Genomic DNA, 11,980 nt, shown 5'->3' on the forward strand with positions numbered 1-11,980 from the left:
GACACCAGAAAGGAATGCTACCGGATTCGTATCCCCAATTCAAGTTCGACAACAGGACTATTTCACACCTCCCAAGATCAGGAGGGGGAAAAAGGAAGAACCAAAAAAAAAAAAAAAACCTACAGCTATATACACAGAATAAGATTCTCTCATGGTCTGTACAATTGAGCCTTTACATTATTTACTAATAGAAAAAAAAAAAAGCTGGCAACATAAACCTCCACTCATCTGTTCAAACAAAACATTGTTACAATGTCCCACTATGCGCCATCTTTCAAATTAAAGTTCACATTGTCATGGTAAGCAGGAGGTGGCGATGGGCAGAGGGAAAACTCATTTTCCAGCTAATAATGCATTTTCATTATGGGTGGAACTCCAGTTCATCCACACTGATGACTTTAGCTGGCATGGAGGGCAGTGGCTGCTCTAGCACGTCCGATCCAAACCACTTAGCCAGGCCCAGAGGGGGGCTGGCCCCGTGTCGCTGAGAGCCGTTTGTCCGGTGGAGCCCTTGGTTCTGAGACGGAGCGCCTGGTACACCGGGATGCACTGCAACAAGGAGAAAAGGATTTAATGCTTTAGAGCTTCATGTTTTGCAGACTTTCAGAAAAATGAACCAGAACCAGAGAATCTTGGACACGTTTTACCACATACGACTTCTAAACTTACTTGGTCTCTGCCCTTGAAGCTGCTGCTGCATGACCGCTAACTGCATGGGAGCATTTGCTCTGGGAGGTAGAAGTCCTGTTGCACTCAGTGGGTACAGTGGCTGTCCCAGCAAGGCCGGAGGTAAGCCTTGAAGTTGTGCAAGGTCAACATGTGGTGGAAATATACCTTGTGAGTGCAACCAAAAGCAGTTTATAAACATCAAGTCCAAAAGTGATTAAACAGAAATAACACCAGTGTTGGGCCGGTAGAAACCACTAACCTGCTTGCATGAGGGCAGGTCCGAGCTGCTGGGGCGGGATCCCCTGTGCTAGCATTCTCTGAACCACGTTTGGGTGGAGCTGAGGAGGGGGGCGCACCATGGGGACATGGGACAGCAGTGGTACCGGGTAGATGGGACTAGGGAAAGACGAAGACGGACCTGGAGGTGCCATCGGAGTCATGTGGTGTCCGGTGGAACCAGGTCTCAGACGCTCCTGGTCTTTACTTTGCATGGTTTGAGGACTGATCTTTGCTCCCACAGACTGCGAGACATTTCCGTCCACTGACCCCAGTAGGTGGTTTGGAGAGCTACTGCCTGAAAGCACAGAAAAACCTTTAGCATCACATCACTGTTAGCAGGACAAAGCGTGGGCAAGCAGCTGCTCTGTACCATCTTGAGAGTTTGTGGTCGCTTCCTCTTTAGTCTCTGGACGACTCGACTGCTCGTCCTTGCTTTTCTCTTTCGTTGCGTACATTTTACGGATCACAGATGTGGGTGTAAACGATGGGGATAACTGCAATTGAAAGGCATAAAATATAGTAAAATTATGAGTACATACTTTTCACTGATTTACAGGCAAGTAAAAAAAAAGAAAAGAAAAAAAAGCTCTTCACCAAAGAGTCAATGCTCACCATGCTAGTAACTGCGTTTCCTGGGGAGGTTCTTCCAGCAGGCTGAGGTCCAGGGGAGCGATTTACCCGCTGAGGCCTATTGATCATGCAGGCATTTAAGTCATATGCTGTATTTACAAATTAGGCAAGTTCATTTTAATTTTGAACTACAATGCTCTCAGTCAAGCCAAAACATCAATAAACTTGAAACAAAGGAGGTTATTCTTTCACTTTTACGACTTTCTTCATCTGACCTCCACCTTGTTGTTGGGCACCAAAGACGGGTTATGCGACGGCACCAGAAGAGAACGGGCTCATTCTAGTTTTGGGTTTATTCTTCCCCAATCTTTGGACTTTAATTTTTGTGGGGATTTTTTTGCCTTCAACACATTTGAGATGCTGCTCACCATTTGTAACAAATAATATAGTTCTGGGATCACACCATAAAGTCTGTGAGCTGGATTCCTCTGAAAAACCTTACCCAATTCCTACATTTCAGAATCCGTTAAAGTCTTTTTGGCTCATTGTCCCTGAAGCACATGAGCTGCCTAATAACTGTACACACACCTTGATATAAAGGTTTAAATTTTTAGACCACAGATTTCCCACTACACATGTGTTTGATATTTGCCTTCACATTTATACAAACTGGAGTTAGAAAACATGCACAAAATCATATGATCATTAGCTCAGTGGGCTAATGACTGCACAGTGCTTTTGCTACAGAGAAAAATATTTAAGATGATTACCATAACATTAGGTTAAGAAAAAGCAATAAATCACATATTCAAGCCAAATTAAAATACTTGCCTATTTCTGAAGGATCTGTCCTGCAGGTGTTTGTTGTAGCCTGACTGAAATGAAGGGTGGCCATGGAGAGCAAGGTCCTGCTGGAGAGCTAGGACTTCCAGATCAGCTTGATTTACAGGTAGTGAGAGCGCCCTCATCTGGGGAAACAAGTTGCATAACCCCATCTTTAAACAAAAAACTATCACAATATGGAGACTTTTCTTGACAAGGTGACTTTGTACCAAGTATATTTATATGGCAAAGATTAAAGTGATTCTGATTTTATAAAACAGATCAATAATGCAAGTGAGTAAACATTAATGAAAAGCCACTAAAAAAAATAAATTCAGGTCCATAATTAAAACCAACATGATATGAAAACTACAATCAATGAACGTTCTTCGAAAAACCTGTTCCACATCTCCTAGAACAAAGTGAAGCTTCATACACACTAATGAATCCCAAACTCCTGCCACCAGAACAACCAACCTGCTGCTGAGAAGGACTGATGGACCTGTGGATGTCAAACTGTTCTGGTAGCAGAGACTGAGGACCAGCTGGAAATCCTTGAGGAAGTATTAAAAACAAAATTGTGTCCAGTTTAATCAAACACTTAATAAAACCACAACAAGTAAGCCTGAATAATTATTTAGAACACCAAACTTTGAAAGTTCAAGTAATATCCGTCTGTTCTTTCAGACTTACCTGCAGCAGGTGGCATTCTGTTATTGAAGTAGTCAGGTGAGGGGGCCCGTTGTGCATACAGAGGGGGCGAGGGGCCCTTGTGTAGTAAACCATGCAAAGGGCCAGGAGTCACGGAGGGCTCAGAGTTTCCCAACAGACCGCCTAAAGGAGTCGGGGAGCTGCTACGAACACCAAGGAGCGCCTACAGAGAGACCCGAGTGATGTTACACTTTAATTCAACAGACACATTGATCAGTGGGTCAAATTCTGTGACGTGGATTGCAGATTGACATGAATCAACCAGCAACTACAGGAGACATCCCAGTTTTCTGAAAACATGTATGAAGTTTGTTTTCCAAGACCATCTAATCAGAACAAAGTATATTCAGTTTAATTAAAATTGTTGAATACAAAATTCCTCTTCAGACTCGGCACATATGCAGTAAGCATGCATCTTTCTTCTGCTGAAGATCTTTGCATTGTAACAGTTTCTCCAACAACTCCAATGAACCGAGAATAATTTCCCCCTCAGAGCTTACAAAGGAATAATATCACAATCCCTCTACCTAGACATATTTTGCAGTTTAACATCACAGCCTTCTCAAAGTTTTGCCCAATATTAAACTACAATAATCTTTATTTGGGAGGATTTGAGACCATGTTAATCCAAAACATGCATGATCAACTTTAGAGAGGATTGCACACACACCTGAAATATGTTTTTCTGTTGCTGAGGAGGCGCATTATCAGGGAGAGGTGCCACACTTTGATCCGAAGGTTGCTGCAACATACAGAAGGTTTAAAGTTGCTTTTTTCCCCTCATTATGTAAAACAGATCACCACATCCATACATCACATAAGATGTTTGAATATGGGAGGTCTGAGCAGCTACCATCAGATATAAATGTCTAATATTTGAACATTTGAGATGAATTCTCACTTAAACGTCCCAAACAGAAGACAGGGCCACAGAGATGAGTGAACACACGTGAAGCCGAGTCAACAGTCCCCTATGCAAGCTGCCCAAGGTTTTGAATTATATTTAAAGAGTCATTTTTCCCATGGCCTTTTACATAACTCTTATTCATTTTAAACTTAATCTCATGTTTGAAGCAACTTGCACAAAGAACTGCAGTGATGAAAATTACCCAGCAGGTAACCTCCAGAATGGTTCAAATTTATGCCCACCATCTTTAAAAAGCTTTTAAAGTTCTCTGATTTTAGCTTAAAGGTAATTCTCCAGCTTCACTGGGTCAGGCAGCATCTACTGCAAAAGTAGTGTTAGACATGCAGTATGGAGCTGGTAGAAAACACAAGAGATGTACTTACATTGTTTGTGTTGGGTTTGGGGTGAGTTGGCAGAGTTCCACTTGCCTTCATGCTGCTGACCAGTTTATTAAAAGCAGACATGTCCGTGTCACGGGATCGCGGCCGGCTAGCAGAGCCGCCGGTCAAAGCCTCCTCCAGATGCTCGGCCATGAAGGGCGTGCCGTTCCCCTTCTGTGGAGGAGACACCTTCTGCACACGAGGCTCCGAGCCGAGCTTCATTCCCTTCATCTCCCCTTCAACTTCCTCCAGAGAGAGCACCACCCCCGAGTTGGCTGAGGACAGACGGGGAGGAAAACAAAAAAATCAAACCTGGTTTAAAAATTTGAAAAGTAAAAGTAGGCAGTTTCAACTATTAGCAACTAGATTAATACAAAAAGGTATGAGGAAGTCCAAAAGTAGTTTTGACTGATTCCACGTTTCTTGAATGTGCACCGAGCCGTTACTCACTGCTTTCTCGTAGCCGTGCTTTGTTGACCGACAGCGTGGACAGAAGGGGCTTCAGGTCTACTTTGGCCTTGTGCAGCAGCTCCAAGATGTCCACTTTTTCCTTGCCTTCTGATGACTGAATAGGTGTGAAGTATGACGCAGAGCCTTGGCTTGTAGATGAGCAGCCTGGGTCAAGTCCTTTAAAGAGATGTAGTCCAGAACAAATTAGTTTCCTTTAGATGCAAACTGGTTCCAACATTTACTCTGATGGGTAAATTCAGTAGAACTGTGGATCCACAATGACACAGACAGCTGGTGTCCAACCTTTCTACTGTTGCAAATGAGGAGACATGGATGTAACCAGCACAAACAAAATTTCTTCAATTTCCATTTGCTTTATTAATAATCTGGATGCAGCTGTCAGACTGGCCACGTTTTATTTGTCAGCAGCTCATTACATTTACTCCACTAGGGGATTTGTTAATTAAAGGTCATAACCACACGGTTAAAACAAGCCACACTGGGGTGATCAAATCACTTGCCTGCAAGTTTTTCCAGCTCCTCATGAGGGGTGGACCTCAAACTGCTGGACCGGCTGCCTGATGGGCTCAGGGTGTTCGAAAACCACTGACTGAAGCGGCTCGCCGGCACGGGGCCTTCTCCCAAAACGTCCTCTATCATCTGAAAGACAGAAACAGGAAGCCTTTCATGCAGAGAAAAGACGACACACTAAACAAAACGTGAAACTTGCGTTTAGTGCGTTTTCCCATCAAGCTAGCAGCAAAAGTGCCAGGATACGGGGCAGGCACTGTCCCTGAATGAACCGCTTAGTATGCAGCTCTGATTTTATCGCTACAGAGCAGCTTTAATTTAAAACATGTTCTAAACAAAGGTACGATGGGCATAAATTTGGAAGGGTGACACCTTTAAAGCCTCATTAACTGCATGCAACAGCCCAAAAATAACCATTTAGTGAGTCACCACAGATAAGATCAAGGTCAGTGAGATCAAGCCAGCGCAGCAGAAGTAATCTTGGGCTGACGCATTTGATGCTTTAAAGCAAAACTACACACAAAAAAAAAAACAAAAAAAAACTTATTTGACTGGAAGATCGACATATGATGCAATTGAAGCCACAAGTGTCAAACAACAGATTCTGGCTTTAAAAACCTCGACTTCCAAACACTGCAGAACAGGAAACCAGATCCAGTAAGGTGGCTGCAGAAACACCCCTCATGTGACATCATTACCTTGATAAGAGCAGTGCCCCCGGTACTTACAGAGGCCAGTCCTGGCATGGTTTTCTCCAAGTTGAAGAATTCGTTGAAGTCAAAGTCTCCAGCTGACGGGTCTGGAAGAAGATCTGGATGGGGAACTTCTTGATCAGCCTGCAAAGCCACACTTTGCTCCTCGGGTAGTTCACCATTGCATGCCACTGCTGCACGCAAAAACATTTGACAGGACAATCGGACCCATATCGTCATGCTGTATTATGTTTAAATTCAAGAACACAGGGCTTGACGTGCCTTCCTTCACAGAGTCCGTTTGCTTCCTCGATCGCTTTGTTTTGCGTCTGTCCTCCTCCAGAATTTTGTCGTCAAATCCGATTAGCTCAATGGTCTCTGACTGGCTGGTGGGGCCGGCTGAGAACCACTCCGGCTCCTCCTCTGCGTACGAATCGTTTCTTCTTCTTTCACTGAACACCCGCTTGTCACCATATTCCCTCTGCAAGACATGACACATGCAGAATCATAAGGTTTTCACAAGTTAGTCGTGCAAATAACCAGGCAAAAAAAACAAAAAAAAAACTAAATACTTTTATGAGTAAATGGACAATTATGAACTGTGCGTCTTAATCTCTGGGAAACAAAGTAAGAAAAACCACAAACCCTGAATCTTTTATCTTTGAAGTCTCTCTCCCGCTCCCTCTCCTTCTCTGGACGAGCTTCTCTCTCAAAGGCTCGAGCAGCGATGATGCGCCCACTGCCAATTCTGCGAGCGCCTCCGAGGCGGAGTGTCTCGTTTTCCTTATTTTCCAGTGGGCTTATTGGGCGCCGGGTGTTTGATGCAGATACAACGTTGCCTTGACAACCACTGCCAAAGCTTCGTCGCTGTGGGCTCAGTACAACGTCCAGGTCGTCCTCCTTTAACCGCTCACGGGGATCTAAATGAATGGGGCAAAAAAAAAAAAAAAGAAAGAAAACACTCAGTTAATCTAGATTTAAATAAAAATACAATATCCACATTGAAGTACAAGTGGTTAAAAACTTTAACCCTTTTAAAGGCCAAACAGATTTTCATCATTATAAACCAGATTGACTAAACTGATTGTTTTATACAAAAATATGAATTGAAAACCAAATTAAATATTAAATAGCTAGTTTTAAAAATCTGTGCATGTTTAAAACCAAAGAAAGATAAGACCCAAGACTTTAGAAACTCGAATAATACACCAACTAGTCAAATCAGGCATTTATTTACCTGGGATTCTGCGTTTCAAATGAACTCTGTCATCCATGTAGTCCTTCTTAAAGCCTTCGATTGGGGAGTTTCTCTCTGAGGTCGGGTACAGGGAGGCGTGCCATTTCTCTGGGTCCCAGACGCCGTCACTGGATTAACAAACAAAACATTAAAAGGCGACGGACTGAAAGCCAACATTAGCAAAAATATTGGAAAACCCATTTACATGACGTCTGCATGTAAATGTAGATAGTTTAGGTTCAATACAAATTCAGCACAAAGAAAACAAACAAAAAACAAGGCAATAAAGACATGTTAAATATGATCAAAATTTAATTCAAAGTCAAACCAGAAATGCATGATTACACAGAACTTTGACATTACTGTTAAACATTTTAGATGAATAAAAATGTTACTTTGTGAAACAAAGAACAGTAAAATTAGTGACTTTCTGTTTGCTGGTCAATTTTAAAAGATCTGTCAAGTGGACTAATAAAGGATAGGCCACGACTTGTGAATTCATACAGGTAGAGTTGTTCTCAAATGCTGTCTGAATTATTCAGAAGAAAGATCAAACAGCATTAAGATGCACATCTCAGAAATAATGTGTATATATATTTTTTTAATTTTATAAAATTAAAAAGGAAAAAAAATGCAGCCTGGCATCAAGAACAACTAAAAGGAAATTGTCAAAAAAGAAATCTGGCTTCTGAAGAAAAACAGGAGTTTCATAGAGGAGCCTATGCTTGATTTAAAAGGAGCCATCACATGTACACTTTTGACTTGATAACACTTCACCGTCATCATTTAAAAGTAATCTTAAAAAAAAAAACCTCAACAAATTGCATGTGTTGCACAGTTACAGCCATATCTTAAATCCAAATGTTATTTTTAAGCCACCCACATTTATATCATTGAATTAATATTTTCAAAAAGGCAGTAAAAACACTGCAGTGTAACTAATGTTTTACAATTCAAGTAGCAATTTTTTCCCCTTGTGAAGCCACAATTTAAAACAAAAAGTGTCCTAGTTGGACAGCAATGACCTGTTTGAGAAAGCCTGTGTGGTTTGAAAAAAAAAAAAAAGGAACTGAACACCATGCTAAGCTGAGAGTTATGTGGCCAGCTGATACGCAGATTTGAAACATCACAAACCAAAAGTTTTCTAAATGCAACTGAGCATTTACTTATCGTTTCTTTTACAGGGAGATTTATTCTCCCCATTACTTTCTGAAGGCAATAAGAAACTTGCTCCAGGGCAGGCTGAAGAACAAGCCTATTCAAAGCATGGTACGTGTCTGTGCAGCTTTGTTTCCTGGCCTTGAGAAACATTTATGAGTCAAGGACAATCATCCATGAGACATGAATAATAAAGCAGTTTGAAACTAAATGTCTGGATCATTGCTGATGAACCCAAAACAAAAGTATTCTACAAGGCCACAAACCAAGTAGTCCAGATAAACGCCAAGCTGGATGTAATCACAGTCCTTGTCAAGAATAAGTGTTTAAGACTTGGAATGAGATTACTGAAATTAAGGTTTGCAGGCCAAAAAAAAAAAAAAGAAAAGTTTGGCTGGATTTCTGTAAGGGCACAATTAAATGTTCATCATACCTGTCGTATTTTTCAGAGAGACATTCAGGCCGCTCGTTGGAAATCGGCAGTTCCTTTATATCCAGAAGTTCCTCCTGAAAAAGAAGAGCAGTTGAGTTTTAAAGCAGATCTCTGCATGATGCCGTCTTCGGACCGGCAGCAGTTCCGTAGTGTCACCTTGGTATATCTGAACGGAGCGGTGGCTCCTTGCTTTCGCTTGGGCTGGTCCACAGCCGTCTCATCATTCTTCTGCTGCTCACTGGCATCTTTCTCCATGATGGAAGACAGACGGAATCAAATTGCTCCAAGCCCAAGAAGGTTCTGCTGGAAGACAGTTGCCAACATCAATAAAGTCCTGCTACAATTAACAGGTATGCTGCCTCCAGTGAGTCAACAGGAGCAATTTTAGTTTCAACTGCTGGATTTCGGATGATTGATCAACTGGCACATTAACAAAAGCAGGATATTCTTAATGCATAATTTAATCATGTCACATTTTCTATTCTGATTAAAACTATTGGAAGTTTTAATCTTTAAGAGACGGCCAAATGTGTGAAGTACCTCCTAAACAAACATCGATTCTGAGTACACAGTGTTCAAAAATAATATATAGTATTTATTTTTTGGCCATACCTAAACAAAGATTGCTCCACAATCTAGAAGAGGACACTACATTTGAGCCTCAAAAACTATTTTATTTAACAGTTTGGCAAACTGTTAAAGTTAAAACATTAAAAACTATAAAAAGATTCAGAATGACATGGCAGGCTTTGAACAGGGATTCCAGTTGTTTAAAGACTCCTCCAGGCTCTCCACTACCATTTTTAAAGCTAAAAATAAAAATTTGCTTCACAAATGCACTTGATCTTTTGGTTGAGAAAATTATTGCCAAAATGTATTATTAATTAAAATTATTACCGAAAACATCTGCTGAAGGTTTTTGTACTGAATATTCCTTTTTGATCACAATTTCACAAGTTTGAGGGTAAACTGAGGGACAAATTATCCAGCCTCCCACATGCAAAAGAAATGAAAGTTCAATCTGTAGAATGTATGAAGGTTAATGAATTTTTGGGGGGGGACTATCACCAATTCAACTGCAAGTTACGGTACACTCTGAAGTAGTGTGCAAAAAAAAAAAAAGAAAGAAAAGAATCAGTATTTATTGTGCTGGTAGAAAGTGTTCATCTTTCACACAGACCACTATGGCAGTTAAAATCAATATTTTAATTTGGTTTTATTCCTGATGTCTTGGCATGGTGATCTCTTTCAAGGACAGGAAGAAACTAATGGAAACGGTCAATAAATCTGACTTTTGAATCTTGGCTTAACTCGCACAGCTGAAAATGAGCCCCATCTTAAGTGCTTACCATCATTTCCTTCACTGGGAATTTCAGCCTCTTTCCTCTAGACCACAAATCAGTAACTTTGCCATCTATGCACAGCCAACTTTGTACTCTTCCTGAATTAAATTTGCCAGAAGCCGCAAAACCTTTATTCAGTACTTGTGACCAGCAGCTATTAAATATCCCCCCCGCCCCCCCCAAGACAAAAAAGGATTGCAACCAGTATATTGCAGTTATTTGAATTCATATTAGTTTTGGTGTTCCGTAGTTTGTAGATATTTAACTATCACAACAATTATAGAAACCACAGAATGCATTTCCCCTCAAGTTCACTCAACATTTTGGTCTTCTGAGGCCAACAGAAAAGCCTGCAGAGCCACCAGCAAGTCTAGCAGCACAGACTTGCTGGTGCCACATCTGTATAAAGTAGGGAATAATGGACATAGTGCTTTTGTTTGATTCACTGTGTCTCAATTTAACCTAGGCAATTTTTTTGTCCCTATATTATAAACTTCATGCAACATTTATTTCTCCATGTTTGATACAATTAACTGTTATTTTAGAGATCCACTAATTATATCCATATTTATTTAAAAATCCAGCAATTTATTTTCTAGTCAACAGACATAATCCTGGAACAACTTGAAATATTTACTACAATTTTGAACTAACAAAGTATTTAAAAAGTCACTTGGGAGAAAAACACTTAAACACTTTAAACGAATTATTTAGATTCATCTACCGTCAGCGAAACGTCCTTGGCGACCACTTTTGTTGTTGATGATTGCTAATTAATGAGTAAATTGACAACAGCCAGCGACGAGTGCCAGCGCAATCACCAGAAAAGGGGAACAGCTGGGGATAATTACCACCCTGTAGGGTCTGGACATTACAAGAAACTGTTTGAGAAATATCAGTGATTAAGCAAAAATAAACCGCATCTAAAAAAAAAACCCTCTAAATGACAGTAACCAGGAATTAGCACTCAATTAGGTTGGCCAAGTTTAACTGGCGTTACACATATAGTTTGTTTAATGCAGATGGGAGTAGAAGAAAATACACAAGCAGATAAATATTTATAAAATGTCTAGGCAAGAAAAAAAAGAGAAAAACTAAAATAAAACACTTACTGGGTTTAAATGATGCGTGGATCGCTGGCTGCTCACGTTAGTTAGCTGGCTAACCAACTAGCCGGGGATAAAACCCACCCAGCGAGGACCAAATCAAGCCGGTCGGGCTACTCTGGTGGTTTTAGTCAACACACACTTCTGCAGGGGATGATTTAACGAAATAACACCGGTTTAAATAAGAAAAGAATTCACACAGAAACTGTGCAGTCTCTAATTATTGTCTGTCTCTTTCTCTGTTTTCGAAGTCGTAGCAGCAATTTTCCTACAATCACCGCTTTAAGAAGGTCCTGGGAGAGATTACATGTTGTCCGTCGCGCCTGTATAGAATTCGAGGTAGTACTGTTTTAGCCTGCTTCAACTAAATCATATTGCATATTTTTACCTGAAATATAACAATAAATATTTCCATTGAGTATGGTTTAAAGAAAATTGAGTCAATAATGATGTAGCTTACAGTAATTCTAAACCACGCTACAGGCAATATGTTGGACGTCTAAAGAGTTCGCTTGATTTCTTTGCCTTTGGGATCTAGTTCGTAAACATCAAGCTTTGGTTAAATTTCTACTGAATTATCCTACAAAAATTACAAATAAATTAAGACATAGATTGTGATTTGTGGAATCAGTTTTTCTATCGCTAAATTTAAAAAAGACGTAATTTGAAAGCGTCTTTGTCTTCTTGATCAC

General features: G+C 40.6%; 1 protein-coding gene across 6 annotated transcripts; it reads right to left on the reverse strand.

The window, feature by feature from the left end:
• Positions 1-33: 33 nt before the first annotated feature.
• Positions 34-11,642, reverse strand: eif4enif1 (eukaryotic translation initiation factor 4E nuclear import factor 1). Of its 6 annotated transcripts, none has more exons than XM_007551531.2 (20): positions 11,295-11,603; positions 10,907-11,046; positions 8,996-9,139; positions 8,840-8,913; positions 7,249-7,376; positions 6,657-6,931; positions 6,294-6,492; positions 6,048-6,205; positions 5,310-5,448; positions 4,789-4,965; positions 4,342-4,613; positions 3,722-3,793; positions 3,034-3,214; positions 2,818-2,894; positions 2,350-2,486; positions 1,561-1,636; positions 1,319-1,442; positions 929-1,243; positions 670-834; positions 34-549 (listed from the first exon to the last, which is right to left on the reverse strand). In XM_007551531.2, exons 3-20 carry the CDS (start codon positions 9,092-9,094, stop codon positions 362-364), a joined length of 2,856 nt encoding a protein of 951 aa, XP_007551593.1. In that variant the 5' UTR covers positions 9,095-9,139; positions 10,907-11,046; positions 11,295-11,603; the 3' UTR covers positions 34-361. The 6 variants fall into 6 exon arrangements, with proteins under 6 accessions (XP_007551593.1, XP_007551600.1, XP_016526944.1 ...); XM_007551538.2 differs by having other exon boundaries at positions 8,996-9,142; XM_016671458.1 differs by lacking the exon at positions 10,907-11,046 and having other exon boundaries at positions 670-795; positions 8,996-9,142; positions 11,295-11,642.
• Positions 11,643-11,980: the final 338 nt, after the last annotated feature.

The sequence above is a fragment of the Poecilia formosa genome, unplaced genomic scaffold (assembly GCF_000485575.1).
Source record: "Poecilia formosa unplaced genomic scaffold, Poecilia_formosa-5.1.2 Scaffold2, whole genome shotgun sequence".
Classification (NCBI taxonomy): Eukaryota; Metazoa; Chordata; class Actinopteri; order Cyprinodontiformes; family Poeciliidae; genus Poecilia; species Poecilia formosa.